The sequence below is a fragment of the Pecten maximus genome, unplaced genomic scaffold, assembly GCF_902652985.1.
Source record: "Pecten maximus unplaced genomic scaffold, xPecMax1.1, whole genome shotgun sequence".
Lineage (NCBI taxonomy): Eukaryota > Metazoa > Mollusca > Bivalvia > Pectinida > Pectinidae > Pecten > Pecten maximus.
Genome location: NW_022979977.1, coordinates 2,903 through 24,193, shown reverse-complemented (window position 1 = coordinate 24,193; position 21,291 = coordinate 2,903). Strand labels below are relative to the sequence as shown.

The 21,291-nt window shown below is 38.7% G+C and overlaps 1 protein-coding gene across 1 annotated transcript; it reads left to right on the top strand.

The window, feature by feature from the left end:
• LOC117319340 (relaxin receptor 2-like) lies at positions 1-13,122 on the top strand. The gene is made up of 8 exons (XM_033874172.1): positions 1-154; positions 3,432-3,542; positions 8,419-8,887; positions 9,494-9,975; positions 10,968-11,534; positions 11,791-11,924; positions 12,098-12,176; positions 12,467-13,122. Exons 1-8 carry the CDS (start codon positions 1-3, stop codon positions 13,120-13,122), a joined length of 2,652 nt encoding a protein of 883 aa, XP_033730063.1.
• Positions 13,123-21,291: the final 8,169 nt, after the last annotated feature.

Sequence of the window (21,291 nt, the reverse complement as noted above, 5' to 3'; positions counted from 1 at the left end):
ATGAACAATTCAGATATAACTTTACCGAGGAAAAGTGGACAACAGAAAAACAGAAACTTCAAAGAAAAGAACAGTTTCTTCAATCTAGATATTGGCACAAGAGAAAACAGTGGAAAACGTGCGAAAAGAAGTGTACCTGAGGAATGCCCACAAGGTAAAGCAGTGTTTGTAATACCTCAGTCGTTATATTTATTCATTTTTAATATTTCTGCCATGTTTACACAATCAAGGCTAACTATAATTGACCCTAGGTAAACTTTCCATATCTGACGGTTAGTATATTTTTCATTTTTAGTCTTCGTCATTACTAATTTTGCTAGTACGAATTATGATAATTTTCATTTTCATGAAATTATTATTAAGATATGTTTTTGAGAAACTTAGCTAGACACTAAACTTTAAGGTCCTTATTCCCAGCAACACTAGTTTCCAGAGTCACTGGATCGTACATTGGATGGTATTATGTAAATGAAGGTTTAGAGAATTCAACTATGTAATTTAGATATACAGGTTTGGTTATAGAATGTGGTTGGACTTGATGAGCAACAAATCTAAACGCAAATCTTTAACGTGAAACATTAATGACGTAATTATTTAATATAATAAGAGGTAGCGGGTTACATCGTTAACTAACTGACTTCGTCCTCGGTCGATATTATAAATATTCAAATACAAATAAAAATTAATTGCTTGAATACTTTAAACGTATGTCTATTTCATTGATATCAATATATTCCTCTGACAGTTCGGCCGTTTGGTAAGGTAAGCTCATAGACTATTATCAAAACATGGATTTTCGGACATTAACAGCCCAAACAAACTTCTGACTCCATTGCCTGTGTCTGCTTCCCACGTTATGTCTGTTTCCGACCAAAGCTCGACACCCAAACAATCACGACGCCGTCTGATCATGTGTCACAACTGCTTTTAAGCGTTCGTTTACATCAGGGATAACAGACTTGCGTGATTACATAATGAGTAAGAGAAATCCAAAAGCAATAAGAAAAATAAGAAAAACTGAAATGCTATAAGGAAATTTGTTGATTGGATTGCTGAATTACCATTTTAATGGACACAAACATTTGGGGATTCTTATGAGCCCAGGAAAATGACGGTTCCAATTATAAACCGGATGCACTGACACGTTCTCGCCGTAGAATCGACCGTTACCTACGTGGAATACATGTAAACTATCCATACAACCTTATGACATCATAGTTATTTAGCACCAGTCCTCGGGTGTTACAGTCCCGTAGGAAACAAACTGTAACAACGAGGATTGGAAAATAAACCGAACAGGGCCGAGTCGGTCAGTGAAATGAAAGAAAACGCGCTATAGCAAGGTGGTCAGCGCTGTTTGGTATCACAATACAAAATTATTGGGGTTCAGAGGATGCGACGAAAACAAGACAGGTAGAATTGGGGAATCTTGAAATGAAAACTGACGAAAATTGTCAAGAACATTTGAAATTTAATGAAAGATCAACAAAACTCCGTGGAAGCAATTCAATTCGCCAGAGTCATTTTATCCCAAACCTTTTTGAAAATCCCGAGAATTCATCCAGGCATCCAATCGAATCTTTTCTTTCTTTAAAGCGAAACACAGGCAACGCGAAATGAACACTACAAAATCTCCTTTTTATCTTGCTGTCAATCACAATGAGAACGGTGAACGTTGGTTTAAAAATGAGCCATAGAGGAAAATAAGCTTTCTGAGGTTTTGAAAGCCATGGCAAACAATGCTGGTCTTGTTGGATCAAGACCAACCAATCCCTCCAAAAAAATTCTATGCACAAAACTTTTGCATTCTGTCGTAGCCCCGACGACGACCATGCAGTTGTTTAGCACATTTATAAGTCAAAGCTCGATTATAAACTAATATATAGAGAAAGGTCTGACACTCCTCCGTCCTGCAAAAATTGGTCAATGTCATTCCTAGTGTCGTCGGTCACATTCCTTACATTTTTGGACGGATTAAGATATCGATATGGGTGTTTTGGGGTAATTAAATATCTCATGTATTCAAAAATCAAAAATGTTTTTATCTACATCAAAATCTTAGCGACATTCATTTTTATATCAATTTTTGCCTTTCTTTCAAAACGACGTGTCATCCTTGCTTAAGCACACGCCTGAAATTGAATGGATATTTTCCAATGAAAAATCCCCAAAACGATTTTATTTTTATTTTCAACCTGATCATTTGCTTCAATAGTTAAATAGACATAAAGAATATGTTAAATGTATTGTAGAAAATATGTTCTACTATAATATGTTTGTTATTTGACTCTCAAGACATCAATTAATCATAATAATTGTTGTATAAACACACACTATACACCACTCGATTGATTGACTGACACGTAAAGGCCTATTCATATGCTCATGGAAATGATAACACGCACAAAGTTGTTCGAATTGTTTTACGGTATAAATTCTTATCAGTTTAATGATCTGAATATTACAAATTTGTAACTTGTTATTTTTGTAATAAATTATAATATCTAGCTAAGTTGTGTACTAAGGGGTTTGCTGTGTATTGTCATAATGTTTGTGCACTAGTATAGGGTTTGTGACACACTAGTATAGGGTTTGTGACACACTAGTATTGGGTTTGTACCACACTAGTATAGGGTCTGTGACACACTAGTATAGGGTTTGTGACACACTAGTATAGGGTTTGTGCCACACTAAATAAGGGTTTGTGACACACTAGTATAGGGTTTGTGCCACACCAAATAAGGGTTTGTGACACACTAGAATAGGGATTGTGGCACACTAGTAGAGTGTTTGTGACACTAGTATAGGGTTTTTGACACGCTATATAGGGTTTGGGACACACTTGTATAGGGTTTGTGACATACATGTATTAGTAAAGGGATTGTAGCGTACTACTTAGGGTTTGTCACACACTAACTTAGGTTATGTGACGTTCTGAAATAAGGTTTAGTTCACACTATTTTAGGGTTTGTGGCGTACTGACTTAGGTTTAGTAACGCACTCGTACTGTTTTTTTGTTGCGTGGTAACTTAGGTTTTGTGATACTCTAGATTGGGTTTGTTGCGTCCAAACTTAGGTTTTATGACAAATAAATTTTGAAAAAAATAGTCTGTTCCCTTTGTTCTACCCAATTGACGAAATCGCTGAATATTGGCATTTTTTTACGCTTACTCAATTCTAATTTTCGAAAATAACAAACAAATATCTCGAGAATGTGAATATAAGAATTAAACTGTCTTTTTTGGTGTCTATGGTCGTTTTGTTTGTTTGCAAAACTCTGGTATCTATATCGGCCATAGACACCACAAAAAGAAAGTTTAATCCTTAAATGGTTTGTTGCCTACTAACTAAGGAAATGCGATACACTAAGTCTAGCTGAATGTTTGCGTCGGACTTAACAAATTCCGCCTATTTCATTTATTGCATTTAAGATGGTGTTGAAGATGCTAAGGAGAACGTGTGTCCACCAGGAAAATCTTCTCAACTGCAGAAGTACGAATGCTGTATTTACTGTCCAGAACAGGAAACAGGAGCTGGTTGTGGTGAGTATATGGATATATTTACACGCTTCTGTTTCTCTACATGTACTGGTTTTTAACTCAAACTCTGAATCGTATAAGATCTAGGATCTCTTCTCACAAGAAAGGTGTTCATTTAAATCGATAAAAATGTACAACATGAAATATAAATGTATGTTGAAAATAAGTAGGTACTATCATTATCGGCATGGATAACATTGATTGGTGAAAACAAAAACAAAACAATGGTAGATTTTCTAAACTGAAAACAAGACAAATATTGTTTACATTATCATAGTAGACTTAAATATAATCATCCTTAAAAAGATCCTAAGCTAATAGTAATCATATGTCTGTAATGAGCAAGAGATGAACACTGTTAAAAAGATCGATCTTCTCAACTCTTTTGTATTCGACCTAATAGGCGCAATGTGTGCTTACAAAACCATAAAAAAATGAAAAAAAAAAAAAAATGAAAAAAAAACAACAAAAAACATTAAATCTGGGTGGTAAAAATACATTTTGTTTCATTTACACACTTTTACGTATGAAAAAAAAACAAATGAAAACAGTTTCAATATCTCACCGGGTCCGACGGACCTGACTGAGCTGATGCCATATCGTGGCGTCAAGCGTCCGTCGTCCGTCCGTCGACAATTTACTTCTAAATCACAGATCAGAATTTAACGAAATTTAGTCGGAAGCACCCTTATGAGACTGGAATTCACATTCATACAATTGATAGGACTGACCTGCAAGGGTATTAAGGTCGATGCCAATAGGGACCATTTGGCAATATTGATATCACCGACTTTTTCTCTGGAAAAAAGCAATGTATGATATATTTCTGTTATAACATCCCTAGGAGAGTGGGAATATAAATATAAAATATACAAGTGATGGGGTTGACCTCCCATGGCCTGATGGGCAGGGCAACAGAGAGCAATTTGACTGTATTTCTATAAACGACTTCTTGACCAAATGTTTTCCCATAGACGATAACGTTCTGCTTAAACGGAATTTTACGCACTGGTCCACTAGCCCTAATTTTAAAGAATGTCATCTCGCAATCCTGTAAATAGAATATTCAAACATTCTACTGATTTGAACTTTTTTCATGTTTAGCCACCATCTCGTATTGAATTCAGCACCTAAAATTCAACGAAATTTACAACAAATTACACACTTAATTAACTCCCGCTGTCAAAACTTCCGTTCAGACCGTTCAGATCTCCACCCCATAACCATATAACATTGCTGGGTATCATTGATTAACACATTCCTGATATAGAAATAGTCCAAGGGGTCTTTCCCCATCCAAGGGATTTCAGTGTTTCTTTATAACACAATTATTATGAGTCTGGATTTCGTCTCTGAGTTATGTCTTTGAAATAATTGTGATGCAAAACCCATATCAATATATAGCATTGTTAGACATTAACAAATAAAGCTTTTAACGAATTGATCATGAACATTATTTGGCATTCAGGTCAGCGATCACTCTCCATGCGCCTCTAGTTACAATAGTATTTGCCGTTGTAGAGGTCACACCAAAATTGATATCACCGCTTATTCCGTAACGTTAAAAAGACACAGCACGGACGTCCGTAGATACACACTCATCCAGTGTAATTCATTTACAAGATGAATTAGGGTTTGGCTGAATATGACAATTCAGACTGCAGTTCTGTGCCATCGAACTTCATCCCGATTCCCCAGGTGTTGCATTACAATGTTAACCCCAACACCCCGTGGAGACACACCACACTACCCCACATCCGCCTTCCACGACCATGACCCACACCCTCGCCCCTATTCCCACAACTACATCCACACCAACACCGACGCCGTAGCCTCCACCCACGCCACAAACCAAACACCAACACCACAACCCCCATCCAGACACACAACAATGCCCCATCCCTCACTCCACGCCCAACCGAACACCCACACCACAGTTTCCACCCCCACCCTTCGTAAGGGATTGCATTTGCGATCAATAATAGTAACCCCGACAATCGACACTATCTAGATCACCATTACAATAAAACATTTAAAGTCACAATACACATTCATAATACATGGTCTTTAGTGTCACAATAGACATACATACTAAGTAGCTTGTAGGGTCACAATACACATGCGTACTCAATATATTGTAGTGTCACAATACATAGAAGATATCTTTTACGAACGTGGCTATTATTTTGATAGTTTTTATGAGTGCTTAACACTTGTGAAAAGTATCGAAATATTAGCCACACGAGTGAAACGTATTTGGTATTACTGAAGATACTGTTAGATAACCTGTTTATTTCATAGCAAAATGTAACGAGGCAGCACAGTCTCTCCCAAAATTCACTAATGTACACCAAATTGTGACGTTATATATTCTATCTGGTATTATGACGTAAGAAAGCATATCTTAATTTCCCCCATTGTCGTTTGAAAGCAGTGTTCTGATTTGTCAAATCAGAGAAAGTGACATTTTTCAATAATAAAATTATATCAGAAAAATGATATTTTTCACTAATGAAAATTATCACTTTTATAGAATGAATATTCGATATTTCACTGGTAAAAATGTAAGAAACATGCCAACTCAATAATCTCTAGTTTCACGATACTCATACTATTGTACATACTAAATAGTTTTTAGTGTCGCAATACACATACATACCAATATAGTTTGTAGTGTCAAAATACACATACATACTAGATAGTTTGTAGTGTCAGATAGCACATACATACTAAATAGTTTGCAGTGTCGCAATACACATACATACCAATATAGTTTGTAGTGTCAAAATACACATACATACTAGATAGTTTGTAGTGTCAAAATACACATACATACCAATATAGTTTGTAGCGTCGCAATACACATACATACCAATATAGTTTGTAGTGTCAAAATACACATACATACTAGATAGTTTGTAGTGTCAAAATACACATACATACTAAATAGCTGGTAGTGTCAAAATACACATACATACTAGATAGTTTGTAGCGTCAAAATACACATACATACTAGATAGTTTGTAGCGTCGCAATACACATACATACCAATATAGTTTGTAGTGTCGCAATACACATACATACTAGATAGTTTGTAGTGTCAAAATACACATACATACCAATATAGTTTGTAGTGTCAAAATACACATACATGCTAGATAGTTTGTAGTGTCAAAATACACATACATACTAAATAGCTGGTAGCGTCAAAATACACATACATACTAGATAGTTTGTACCGTCAAAATACACGTACATACTAAATAGTTGGTAGTGTCATAACACATCTACATTCTAACTAGTTGGTAGTGTCAAAATACACATACGTACCCAGTAGTGTGTTACTCTTCAATTGAGTTGAAATTCAAAGTTAGTCCTTAAATGTAGGTTAAATGTCACAGTCAAGTTCAGCACGACCGCAAATGTAGTAGGAATTAAAAGGTCATGTCACAAGGAACACAGGAAAGCTGTATCTTCATAATTATAGACAAATCACTATTTATTAAAACAGTTTATCTTTCTACGGACGACGTTAACTCTGCTGCTGAAGCCATTGGTACTGTAATAGCTTCAACGGACTTCGCCGCGACGACCTAAAAACAAATCAGTACGCCATATTGGCAGAAGTACATATGTTTGTAGGGTATGAACTTTCAATATACGAGGAATAATTTCAGTGACGACGACGATGCATATTGAATAATTATTTTCTTAAAGAGGCTTACCCGCAGAGAGATCAGAAAAATTGGCTTATAGAAAAAGATTTTTTACACATGACAGATTGTTGAAATTGTTGAGTTTTTCATTTTATTTTCCTATAAAACGCTGAAAAGTGATATTAAAACCTCATTTGTAAAATATTATTTATTTAATCGCAACCCGCAATAAGTCCCCGCTATAAAGTGGAGTCTAATTTGATTGACACATCAAAGAAACAAGCACGTGTACAGTGCCGCACGGTGATAACTTCAAAGGCAGCGGCGATTTACAAAGAAGATTTGCCGTTATATTCCATACATTTCCCTCACAGGTTGAGTTTTAAAACGTCTTTTAAATACATATTCTGTAATTGTTTTCAAGAAATAAATTCGGAAAGCCTCTGATTTTGTCACATAGAAACGTGTACTGAAGTTTATTTAGTGATCGGAGATGTGCCGTTTACCGGTCCGTCTGCGGGTAAGCCTCTTTAATGGTGATGAATGTTGTTGTATAGGTGAGATATATTGAGCCAATGGAGAAGATAATGTGTGTACATATCCATATACATACATAATTATCTGTGTGAGAATTAATACCAGTCTGCTAACGTGAAATGTTCATATTTATAAGACTGAATAAAAGCTATTGGGAAGCATTTAATGATAATAATTAGTATAGATTTGTATTCGTGCTGTCAGGATTCCGTCGTCTATTTAAAATTGTGACATTAAACAAACAGATGACATCAGTGAATTCTGTACTGAAACAAGTATAAGATACTAATTCTCCTCCGTCAAAATGTAGAAGAAGTTGGTATCTTTTAATACCATTACAGTCATGTTGATATTAATATGGAGCCTTCCTTTCGATAAATGTAACATTGTTATTGTTATTTCAATATTGACATTTTCTTATAACTGTCACAGTTACCACATAATTAGCGCGTTAAACTAAAACCAGGCTAGGTCTACTCTATCTAGAAGTCAATTGTATAGGTAAGATATCTTTAATAAGAAAAAAAAATGACTTAACTGTCAGGAAATTAAATTATGATCGGTCAAATTATTACAACAATTTTGGAGAGATTCGTCTGTACACATTACTCTTTGTTACAGAACATTTAATCTACAACTGTACGGATATCCACGCCCGGTCGTCTGTACGTTATTATTTGTTACAGAACCCTACAACTGTACGGGGATCTTCGCCTGTCATCAACCTGAAGGCATTCATCTTGATCTGCACGAACAGAACATTGTCGTCCTTCCAACAAACACGTTTAGGGGACTGTTCGAAGTTACTGACCTCGATCTGTCCGGAAATAGCATACAAGTGCTCCCCCGAAACGTCTTAAATGGACTGTCTAAACTCGCTTCCCTCCATCTCAATAAAAATAGCATACAAGTGCTCCCTCATAAAGTCTTCAATGGACTGTCTGAAATTACTTTTATCAGTCTGGATGAAAACAACATACAAGTGCTCCCTCAAGACGTGTTCAATAGACTGTCTAATCTAACCATTCTCCTTCTTTCCAACAATAACATACATATGCTTCCTCACAACGTGTTCAATGGACTGTCTAAACTTAATTACCTCGGTTTGTCCGGAAATATGATACAAGTGCTCCCCCATAACGTGTTCAATGGACTGTCTGAACTACATTATCTTAATCTTGATAAAAATAGCATACAAGTTCTCCCTCATAACGTGTTCAATGGACTGTCAAAGATAACTACCCTCTATCACTCCGGAAATAGCATACAAGTGCTCCCCCAAAGCGTGTTCAATGGACTGTCTGAAGTTACCGTTCTCGATCTATCCGAAAATAACATTCAAGTGCTCCCTCAAGACGTGTTCAATGGACTGTCTAATCTAACCATTCTCGATCTATTCGAAAATAACATAAAGATGCTTCCTCACAACGTGTTCAATAGACTGTCTCAACTTAATTACCTCAATTTGTCCGGAAATAGCATACAAGTGCTCCCTCAAAATGTTTTCAATTGACTGTCTCAACTATATCATCTTAATCTTTATAAAAATAGCATACAAGTTCTCCCTCATAACGTGTTCAATGGACTGTCTAATCTAACCATTCTCGATCTATCCGAAAATAACATTCAAGTGCTTCCTCATAACGTATTCAATGGCCTGTCTAAGCTTTATTACCTCGGTTTGCCCGGAAATATGATACAAGTGCTCCCCCATAACGTATTCAATGGACTGTCTAAGCTTTATTTACTCGGTCTGTCCAGAAATAGCATACACGTTCTCCCTCACAACGTGTTCAATGGATTGTCTGAACTTTATTACCTCGGTTTGTCCGGAAATATGATACAAGTGCTCCCCCATAACGTGTTCAATGGGCTGTCAAAGATAACTGCCATCTATCTGTCCGGAAATAACATACAAGTGCTCCCCCGAAACGTGTTACATGGACTGTCTAATTTCGCGTCCCTCCATCTGAATAGAAATAGCATACAAGTTCTCCCTCATAACGTGTTCAATGGACTGTCAAAGATAACTACCCTCTATCTGTCCGGAAATAGCATACGAGTGCTCCCCCATAACGTGTTCAATGGACTGTCTAATCTAACCATTCTCGATCTATCCGAAAATAACATTCAAGTGCTTCCTCATAACGTATTCAATGGACTGTCTAAGCTTTATTTACTCGATCTGTCCGGAAATAGCATACACGTTCTCCCTCATAATGTGTTCAATGGACTGTCTTCAGGTAAGTACCTCGATCTGTCCAGAAATTGCTTACAAGTGCTCCCCCATAATGTGTTCAGTGGACTGTCTGAAGTTACCCATCTCGATCTGTCCGAAAATAGCATTCAATTGCTCCCCCATAACGTGTTTAATGGACTGTCTAACTTACCCAGATATCTGTCCGATAGTGGACTATATTAACCTACTGCAATGTTTCTGTCGGACAACAAGATCAAATACCTTTACTTCTTAATTGATTTCGGGTTAAATACCGTTGAGAATTGTCAAAACTGTTTTTTTTAAACCCGATCATTAAGAACATCACAGTTCAATTATTTCATACAACTCGTTGAACAGAGGTTTCAACTTCAGCTTTTTCTATTTATCGGATAATGAAATATCAGCTATCCGATTTGGTCTGTTTATTGGAATTACAAATCTTATATTATTACATATACCATTCAATGTCTTCTCTGAAATTGTTGCAGATGATCAACGATATCTACACTCTAATGAATCAAGAGTCCCACCTGCTGCTGAACCTTCTAAGATGTTTCATCTAGACTTGTCAAATAATAAACTGACTCATTTACCACGATTACCAAGGAATCTATATAAGTTAAGTGGGTAATCAATTAGAAGTCTCAGAACATATGTTCGAGGGTTTAAATAACTTGCATAAGTTATACACTGATGTTCCCCTCATGTGTTGTGTTAAGCCACGGTCAGTTGAAGAGTGTGCGGATACAAACTATTCATTATGGGAATGTGTTGTTCATCCTGATCAATGTAAATCAAAAGGTGATGCGATATCCTCCTGTTTTGCCTTGATAAGTTCGACAGTTTTAAGAGTTTGCCTTTGGATAATTGGAATCTGTGCTTTAATTGGGAACCTGGCTGTCATAATATACAGACTGTTCATCGACAAAGATAATATTACAAAAAGTTACTCACTCTTCACTCTGAATTTAGCTGTTTCGGATATACTTATGGGCATCTACCTACTCATAATAGGTGTTATGGATGCATATTATGAAGGTGTGTATGCATGGAATGACCAGAAATGGAGAAACAGTATTTTATGTACAGCGGCAGGTATATTATCAAGTATATCCAGCGAGATGTCAACGTTCCTCATTCTCATGGTGACGGTAGACAGACTAATTGTCATCATGTTCCCGCTGTCCCGTCTCTCCCAAAGAAGCATCACATGGAAACATGCTTTATTTGTCTCATTGACATTATGGATTGTTGCTGTCACACTTGCTATCATCCCTGTTGTTACTCTGCAGTCCTACTTCAAAGGAGAATTCTACTCTCAATCAAGCGTTTGTCTGGCCTTGCCCCTTCAAGGAGATACACGTCCAGGGACTGGATATTCCTTCGCGGTGTTTGTCTGCCTCAACAGCGGCGTATTTCTTACTATTGTAGTATGTCAAATTTGTATTTGCAAAAGTTTGAGGAGATCTGGTCGCCGCATTGCCTCTTCGCAGAATCACAAAAGAGAGATTACTGTAGCCACGACCTTGTTCTTTGTGGTGGCGACAGACTTGTGTTGCTGGCTTCCTATTGGTGTCATGGGTAGGTGTCCAAATTTGTATTTTCTTTTGCATGGCATTATATAGTTTCGACTCTGATTGATAAAAATAGATGTACCCTTTTAAATGGTATTCAATTCCTGAAGAATGGAACAATTAAGTGAATAAATTTAATGATATATCCTAGGTTATCATTGTCAAAGTAAAACACCATAAATCTGAGCTATTAGTATATTATGTTCACTGATAGAGTGTGTGTATCTTAGATTTTATAGGAATGTATATATTTTGTTTCTTAGGTGTCGTATCACGATGTGGAATTGAAATGCCAGACTGGGTGTATGCCTGGGTGATGGTGTTCGTGCTGCCTATCAATGCGGCCATCAATCCGTTTCTCTACACTATTACAGCCATTTGGAGGGGGAGACCAAAGGTGAATTCACATTGACGTTTTCTGTCCGTCGACACGCTTTATGCTGTTCGTAACCAAGTTAAAACAATCTGGATGCCTTGATATTCATTTTATAAAACTAATGGCAGTCGTCCTCAGATATTCGAATAAAAAAATTGGTATCAATGCACAATCAGCTGCTGATTGTAACACAGATTTGTGAAAGACGTAGTTTGATGGTCATCATCACGATCTCGTTATGGGTGTATGTGAAGTTGAACGTGTTCGCTAGGCGTAAAAATGCCTGGATTTCCGTACATTGTATCTCGCTATTGTATCGAGTACATCAGTAGATTGGTCCCAGATTTGCATTTTGGGTGTCGCTTATTGAATTCAGGACGTTTACACTTCTAAAATGTAATGAAGATTTTGTATCTTGTCATGGTTGTCGGTGTTTTAAAATGTGTTTTTTTTCTGTATCCAGGCGAAACCAACGCAGACTAGGAGGCCGATAATTCTACGAGTTCTGCCTTCCTGCATTACGTGTAAAAAGACCAATAGCGGAGAATAAATCAGCATACTAGTTCAGACAGCGTCCATCATTAGTCAGGCAGCGTCCATCAGTGGTCATACAGCGTCCATCATTAGTCAGACAGCGTCCATCATTAGTCAGACAGCGTCCATCAGTGGTCATACAGCGTCCATCATCAGTCAGACAGCGTCCATCATTAGTCAGACAGCGTCCATCAGTGGTCATACAGCGTCCATCAGTGGTCATACAGCGTCTATCATTAGTCAGACATCATCTATAAGTGGTCAGACTGCGTCCAAAAGAGGCCAGACAGCGTCCATCATCAGTCAGACAACATCCATCATTACTCAGACAGCGTCCATCATCAGTCAGACAGCGTCCATCATTAGTCAGACAGCGTCCATCCTTAGTCAGACAGCATCCATCATCAGTCAGACAGCGTTCATCATCAGTCAGACAGCGTCCATCATCAGTCAGACATCGTCCATCATCAGTCAGACAGCGTCCATCATTAGTCAGACAGCGTCCATCATTAGTCAGACAGCGTCCATCATTAGTCAGACAGCGTCCATTATTAGTCAGACAGCGTCCATCATTAGTCAGACAGTGTCCATCATTAGTCAGACAGCGTCCATCATTAGTCAGACAGTGTCCATCATTAGTCAGACAGCGTCCATCAGTGGTCAGACAGCATCCATGTTGAATTGAATAACACGCGATCGGTTTTCAACCAGTCAGCATCTGATACAAAACTGAAAATGTAATAATAAAAGTAATCGCCCGGACTATATTTCCTGGAAACATTCGTACTTTGATATTGTCCTTGAAGTCAAACTCCAATGATCCGACGACAGGACACTGCCCTTCGTTACTTAGTGTATGATAAAGGTATACAACAATTGTAGGATGGGTCTTTTTGACTGACCTGTTTGATATGTTTACATACCCGGTAAGTCACCTTTTAAGATACATTGTTGTTTTTGAAATTGATCTTTTCATTCTATAGAGTATAAGAAAACTTGAATGAGTAGTAATCTTGTTACGGTTTATCATTTGTGAAATTTTGACACTTTTCCTTCTTCAGTTTGATAATTTACATCGAGTTTAATGTCCCTCTCCAATACAAGTGTACTATTTCCGCTTTGTATGCAGGCCTTAGGCCATAACTAATTCCCCACTATGTTATACCAAAGAAAAAGAAAAATATTTCAAAAATTAAAAAAAAACAACAACCTTGTTTTCATATCATGGTGTAGAACTACAGTGAGCTGGAATGTACCTCATGACCTGCACTTAAGAAAGATATCTTTATTTAAAAGTCACCACCCCTCTATATTATTGGAAAATCCAAAAGATTACAAAATATACTACTCAAGCCTTATAATTCCATGTGTCCTTCCACACAAAAAGACTTGGAAAGGATGTAAAATCATCGTGTCTCTCACTAGAATAGAAATTGCATTAAAAATATATGTTAAGATTGTACACATATCTGAATACATTTGTAGCTAAGTCAGGAAAAATAATTAGTAACAGACCTGAAATTTACTTTTGTACTACAACGACCCGGAACTGTAACTGTGGTCTGAGGCCTGTTACTTCTAACGATTCGCTTTGGTACAACTTGTGTGAGTGCCCTAGTTTACCGTGGTACCTGAATTTAACCATTTTGATGTTTTATAATTCCTATCTTTTACTCTCTTTTCTCTGTTCTATATCTGGGCTAGATATCATCCTTTTGATATTTAATTATAGTATAAGATGATTGAGTGAGTATCGATTCTGCCAGGGGCTCGGGGATAAACTGAAAAGAAAAGATATTTTCTCTTATAACTGGAAGGCTAAAAATTGTAGCGTCAATACACCCATTTTACGGTGAATATCGAAACATTATAAGTATTGAATATGGTTCTAAATGCTATTTTAGTTCATTTAAATCTTATTCAAGTGCAGTTGCAATTTTTATTAATAGTAATTTTGAAATTAAGGTTAATAAGGGGAAAAAGGAATTATCAGGACATTTTCAACTCTTGATATTGTACTTGATGGATCTGAAAGGACATTAATTATACTCTATTGGCCGAGCATTGACACGCCTAGTTGATATTGTACTTGATGGATCTGAAAGGACATTAATTATACTATATTGGCCAAGCATTAAAACGCCTAGTTGATATTGTACTTGATGGATCTGAAACGACATTAATTATACTATACTGGCCGAGCATTGACACGCCTAGTTGATATTGTACTTGATGGATCTGAAAGGACATTAATTATACTCTATTGGTCAAGCATTAAAACGCCTAGTTGATATGGTACTGGATGGATCTGAAAGGACATTAATTATACTCTATTGGCCAAGCATTGACACGCCTAGTTGATATGGTACTGGATGGATCTGAAAGGACATTAATTATACTATATTGGCCAAGCATTGACACGCCTAGTTGATATGGTACTTGATGGATCTGAAAGGACATTATTTATACTATATTGGTCGAGCATTGACACGCCTAGTTGATATGGTACTTGATGGATCTGAAAGGACATTAATTATACTCTATTGGCCAAGCATTGACACGCCTAGTTGATATGGTACTTGATGGATCTGAAAGGACATTAATTATACTATATTGGTCAAGCATTGACACGCCTAGTTGATATGGTACTTGATGGATCTGAAAGGACATTAATTATACTCTATTGGTCAAGCATTGACACGCCTAGTTGATATGGTACTGGATGGATCTGAAAGGACATTAATTATACTCTATTGGCCAAGCATTGACACGCCTACTTGATATGGTACTGGATGGATCTGAAAGGACATTAATTATACTCTATTGGCCAAGCATTGACACGCCTACTTGATATGGTACTGGATGGATCTGAAAGGACATTAATTATACTATATTGGTCAAGCATTGACACGCCTACTTGATATGGTACTTGATGGATCTGAAAGGACATTAATTATACTCTATTGGCCAAACATTGACACGCCTACTTTTAAGTAACATTATCATTACATGTTGTGACATGTGTATATGACTGTGACTAGAAATAGGTTCCAAGGGAGTGGACATAATGATTCTAATCATGTTTCTGATTGTTGTGTATACTTAATCTGATTGTTTAGTATGTACTTTGTTTTGTTGTGTATGGAATTTCGGTGTTAAATTGCTGGTTGAATGTGTTGTATGGATTCATTAAGTAATTTTAGCAATGAATATCATCCCAAATTCCCTGTCACAATGTTATTTACAGAGTTCATGAATTAATATCTAGTCATGGATTTTGTCATAAATTGTGTGTTTTTAGCACCTAAATATGTTTTTATGTTTTAAGATTTAAGAGTACTGTAAGTACTACGGACGTTTACCCGTTTATTTTAAATGTATAAAGATTTATCATGCGTTGATCAAGTACATGAATAATTGTCTATAGATATGAAGTTATCTTTTTAGAGCTGATTGGAGCCTTTTGTACAAAACGTTAAGAAAGTATGTTTTATAGCGACTTGTTTGGTCTGATTGGATGTATGTCTTTGTCATCAAAGTTTACAATTTCTGTACATTTTGACTAAAACTTTAATCTTAATGGGGAAGATTGTAAAATTTGGTGGAATTTATAAACTTTAATGATTAGATTATATGGTGGATGTCTGTTAACATACATACTATATTGTTCAATATATTGGTCTTTATACTATTCGGAACTCTGCAGTTATTTAACAGCGGAAGTGTTCCGAGTACCGAGTACAGGTAATTTGGCGCGAATATTGCACGTGCGGACTGCCGTGGTTGATTATTTAAATCGGTAAACCTGAGAAGAATGTCAGTCAGATATGGAATGTCGTCGTCTATTCCATACGAGTGTGGCGGTGTAGTCGTTAGTATTATGTCGTCGTTCATTGTATAGGAGTATGGCCGTGTAGCCGTTAGTATTATGTCGTCTATTTCATAGGAGTATGACCGTGTAGCCGTTAGTATTATGTCGTCTATTTCATAGGAGTATGACCGTGTAGCCGTTAGTATTATGTCGTCTATTCCATACGAGTATGGCCGTGTAGCCGTTAGTATTATGTCATCGTATATTCCATAGGAGTATGGCAGTGTAGCCGATAGTATTATGTCGTCTATTTCATAGGAGTATGACCGTGTAGCAGTTAGTATTATGTCGTCGTCTATTCCATAGGAGTATGGCCGTGTAGCCGTTAGTATTATGTCGTATATTCCATAGGAGTATGGCAGTGTAGCCGTTAGTATTATGTCGTCTATTTCATAGGAGTATGACCGTGTAGCCGTTAGTATTATGTCGTCGTCTATTCCATAGGAGTATGACCGTGTAGCCGTTAGTATTGTGTCGTCGTCGTCTATTCCATACGAGTATGGCCGTGTAGCCGTTAGTATGATTTCATCGTATATTCCATACGAGTATGGCCGTGTAGCCGTTAGTATTAGATTGCCGTCTATTCCATACGAATATGGCCGTGTAGCCGTTAGTATTTTGTCGTCGTATTATATTCCATACGAGTATGGCCGTGTAGCCGTTAGTATTATGTCGTCGTCTATTCAATAGGAGTATGGCCGTGTGACCGTTAGTATCATGTCGTCGTCTATTCCATAGGAGTATGGCCGTGTGACCGTTAGTATTATGTCGTCGTATATTCCATAGGAGTATGGCCGTGTAGCCGTTAGTATTGTGTCGCCGTCTATTCCATACGAGTATGGCCGTGTAGCCGTTAGTATTATGTCATCGTATATTCCATACGAGTATGGCCGTGTAGCCGTTAGTATTAGATTGTCGTCTATTCCATACGAATATGGCCGTGTAGCCGTTAGTATTATGTCGTCGTCTATTCCATACGAGTATTGCCGTGTAGCCGTTAGCACAGGGGCTTGGCACGATTTTCCAAATGATAGTCTATATATATATGTATATAGTATCAAGGGTAGTAACTACAAAGAGGGGGAAGACGAACGTATTTTAAAAACAAACAGTTTGTCGTATTCTGCGTGTCAAAAATCTTAGTGACACATACATTACCTTAAAGAGAAATGTTTTATCTTTCCAATGAGTGTTCGATGAGCAAAATTGGCCAAGTATTATCCAAGTTATGACCTGACGAATTCGGAAATAGATGCTGAAATGGCTAGGTCGGAATCTCCCTGTCCGGTTGAATAGTCGCCTCGCCTCTAATGGGTACCTCAATAACCATTCAGAAATCGAAAAATCGACGCTTGCAGCGGTATACAGTAACCATAACTATGTCAATATAGGATGTCGGTTGGTTATGTTATCCGTCATGTGCCGTAGCCAATTCCATATTACATCACCGAGCTTACCGTCAGCAAAAAGAACCGCCATCTTTCCCTTCATTCGGAACGCTTCTTGGCTGTACGACCACTGTAACGACATACACAAAGTCACGAAAGGTTAGGGAAAGATGGCGGTTCTTTTTGCTGACGGTAAGCTCGGTGATGTAATATGGAATTGGCTACGGCACATGACGGATAACATAACCAACCGACATCCTATATTGACATAGTTATGGTTACTGTATACCGCTGCAAGCGTCGATTTTTCGATTTCTGAATGGTTATTGAGGTACCCATTAGAGGCGAGGCGACTATTCAACCGGACAGGGAGATTCCGACCTAGCCATTTCAGCATCTATTTCCGAATTCGTCAGGTCATAACTTGGATAATACTTGGCCAATTTTGTTCATCGAACACTCATTGGAAAGATAAAACATTTCTCTTGAAGGTAATGTATGTGTCACTAAGATTTTTGACACGCAGAATACGACAAATTATTTGTTTTTAAAATACGTTCGTCTTCCCCCTCTTTGTAGTTACTACCCTTGATACTATATACATATATATATAGACTATCATTTGGAAAATCGTGCCAAGCCCCTGTGGCCGTTAGTATTTTGTCGTCGTCGTCTATTCCATACGAGTATGGCCGTGTAGCCGTTAGTATTATGTCGTCGTCTATCGTGTAGGAGTACAGACGCGTATCTATTTATATATAATAACATATTTACATTTTGGTGGCAAAGCCACGATAAAAACTATGTAAAAAGATTTACAGTCAATGTGAGCAAATCCATGCCACGCATGAATATATTCACCCACCGGAACTACTTGTAACTAACGTAAACAATCATGGCTCTATGGGAAAAAAGCCTAGGACTACGTCGTTTTTTATGTTAATTAAATAGTATCAAAAATAAATTTTATACAGTATTCTTACACAAATGATAAAAAGAATTGAACAGACTGTTTTTTTCATATTATTTCCATGTACTTTTTTGTTTGTCAATCTGCACGTGACAAACGAATTATGAATAAATAGGTTGTTTCATTTGTCGAACCCCATTGACGAAGTCGCTGAATATTGGCATTTCTTATGCAACTAAATTTTAATTTTCAGAAATAACAAAAAAAAATATGTCGAGAATGTAAATATAAGCATTGAACTGTTAAATTATGGTCGATATAGAGCTTTGCAAACAAACGTGCCATATTAAGACGTGTCATATTTTGCTGACGTTTGTTTGCAAAGCTCTGGCATCTATATCGACCATAGACACAAAAAAAGACAGTTTAATCCTAAAGTACGCTGAGGTATTTATATAGTCATGTTGCGTAGGTCTAGTGTGTGCGTGTGTCGGAGTGGGTACGTAGGTCTAGTGTGTACGTATGTCCAGTATGTACGTAGGTCCAGTGTTTACGTAGGTCCAGTGTGTGCGTAGGTCCAGTGCGTGTGTCAGAGTGTGTACATAGGTTCAGTGTGTACGTAGGTCCAGTGTGTACGTAGGTCCAGTGTGCAAGTGTCGGAGTGTGTACGTAGGTCCAGTGTGTACATAGGTCCAGTGTGTGTAGGTCCAGTGTGTACGTGGGTCCAGTGTGTACGTAGGTCTAGTATGTACTTAGGTCCAGTGGGTACGTATGTCCAGTGTGTACTTAGGTCCAGTGCGTACGTAGGTCTAGTGTGTACGTAGGTCCGGTGTGTGTAGGACAAGTGTGTACGTAGGTCCAGTGTGTACGTAGGTCCAGTGTGTACGAAGGTCCAGTGCGTACGTAGGTCAAGTGTGTACGTAGGTCCAGTGTGCAAGTGTCGGAGTCTGTACTTAGGTCCAGTGTGTACGTAGGTCCAGTGTGCAAGTGTCGGAGTGTGTACGTAGGTCCAGTGTGTACGTAGATCCAGTGTGTACGTAGGTCCAGTATGTACGTCTGTCGGAGTGTGTACGTAGGTCCAGTGTGTGCGTAGGTCCAGGGTGTACATAGGTCCAGTGTGTACGTAGGTCCAGTGTGTGCGTAGGTCCAGGGTGTACGTAGGTCCAGTATGTACGTAGGTCCAGTGTGTACGTAGGTCCAGTGTGTGCGTAGGTCCAGGGTGTACGTAGGTCCAGTGTGTACGTAGGTCCAGTGTGTACGTAGGTCCAGTGTTTACGTAGGTCCAGTGTGTACGTAGGTCCAGTTTGTGTGTAGGTCCAGTAGTTACGTAGGTCCAGTGTGTGCGTAGGTCCTGTGTGTACGTAGGTCCAGTGCGTGTGTCGGAGTGTGTACGTAGGTTCAGTGTGTACTTAGGTCCAGTGCGTACGTAGGTCAAGTGTGTACGTAGGTCTAGTGTGTACGTAGGTCCGGTGTGTGTAGGACCAGTGTGTACGTAGGTCCAGTGTGCAAGTGTCGGAGTCTGTACTTAGGTCCAGTGTGTACGTAGGTCCAGTGTGCAAGTGTCGGAGTGTGTACGTAGGTCCAGTGTGTACGTAGGTCCAGTGTGTACGTAGGTCCTGTATGTACGTGTGTCGGAGTGTGTACGTAGGTCCAGGGTGTACGTAGGTCTGGTGTATGTAGGTCCAGTTTGTACGTAGGTTCAGTGTGTGCGTAGGTCCAGTGTGTACGTAGGTTCAGTGTGTGCGTAGGTCCAGTGTGTACGTAGGTCCAGTGTTTACGTAGGTCTAGTATGTACTTAGGTCCAGTGGGTACGTATGTCCAGTGTGTACTTAGGTCCAGTGCGTACGTAGGTCAAGTGTGTACGTAGGTCCAGTGCGTACGTAGGTCAAGTGTGTACGTAGGTCCAGTGTGCAAGTGTCGGAGTCTGTACTTAGGTCCAGTGTGTACGTAGGTCCAGTGTGCAAGTGTCGGAGTGTGTACGTAGGTCCAGTGTGTACGTAGATCCAGTGTGTACGTAGGTCCAGTATGTACGTCTGTCGGAGTGTGTACGTAGGTCCAGTGTGTGCGTAGGTCCAGTATGTACATAGGTCCAGTGTGTAGGTAGGTCCAGTGTGTGCGTAGGTCCAGGGTGTACGTAGGTCCAGTATGTACGTAGGTCCAGTGTGTACGTAGGTCCAGTGTGTGCGTAGGTCCAGGGTGTACGTAGGTCCAGTGTGTACGTAGGTCCAGTGTGTACGTAGGTCCAGTGTTTACGTAGGTCCAGTGTGTACGTAGGTCCAGTTTGTGTGTAGGTCCAGTAGTTACGTAGGTCCAGTGTGTGCGTAGGTCCTGTGTGTACGTAGGTCCAGTGCGTGTGTCGGAGTGTGTACGTAGGTTCAGTGTGTACGTAGGTCCAGTGTGTACGTAGGTCCAGTGTGTACGTAGGTCTAGTGTGTACGTAGGTCCGGTGTGTGTAGGACCAGTGTGTACGTAGGTCCAGTGTGCAAGTGTCGGAGTCTGTACTTAGGTCCAGTGTGTACGTAGGTCCAGTGTGCAAGTGTCGGAGTGTGTACGTAGGTCCAGTGTGTACGTAGGTCCAGTGTGTACGTAGGTCCAGTGTGTACGTGTGTCGGAGTGTGTACGTAGGTCCAGTGTGTACGTAGGTCCAGTGTGTGTGTAGGTCCAGTGTGTACATAGGTTCAGTGT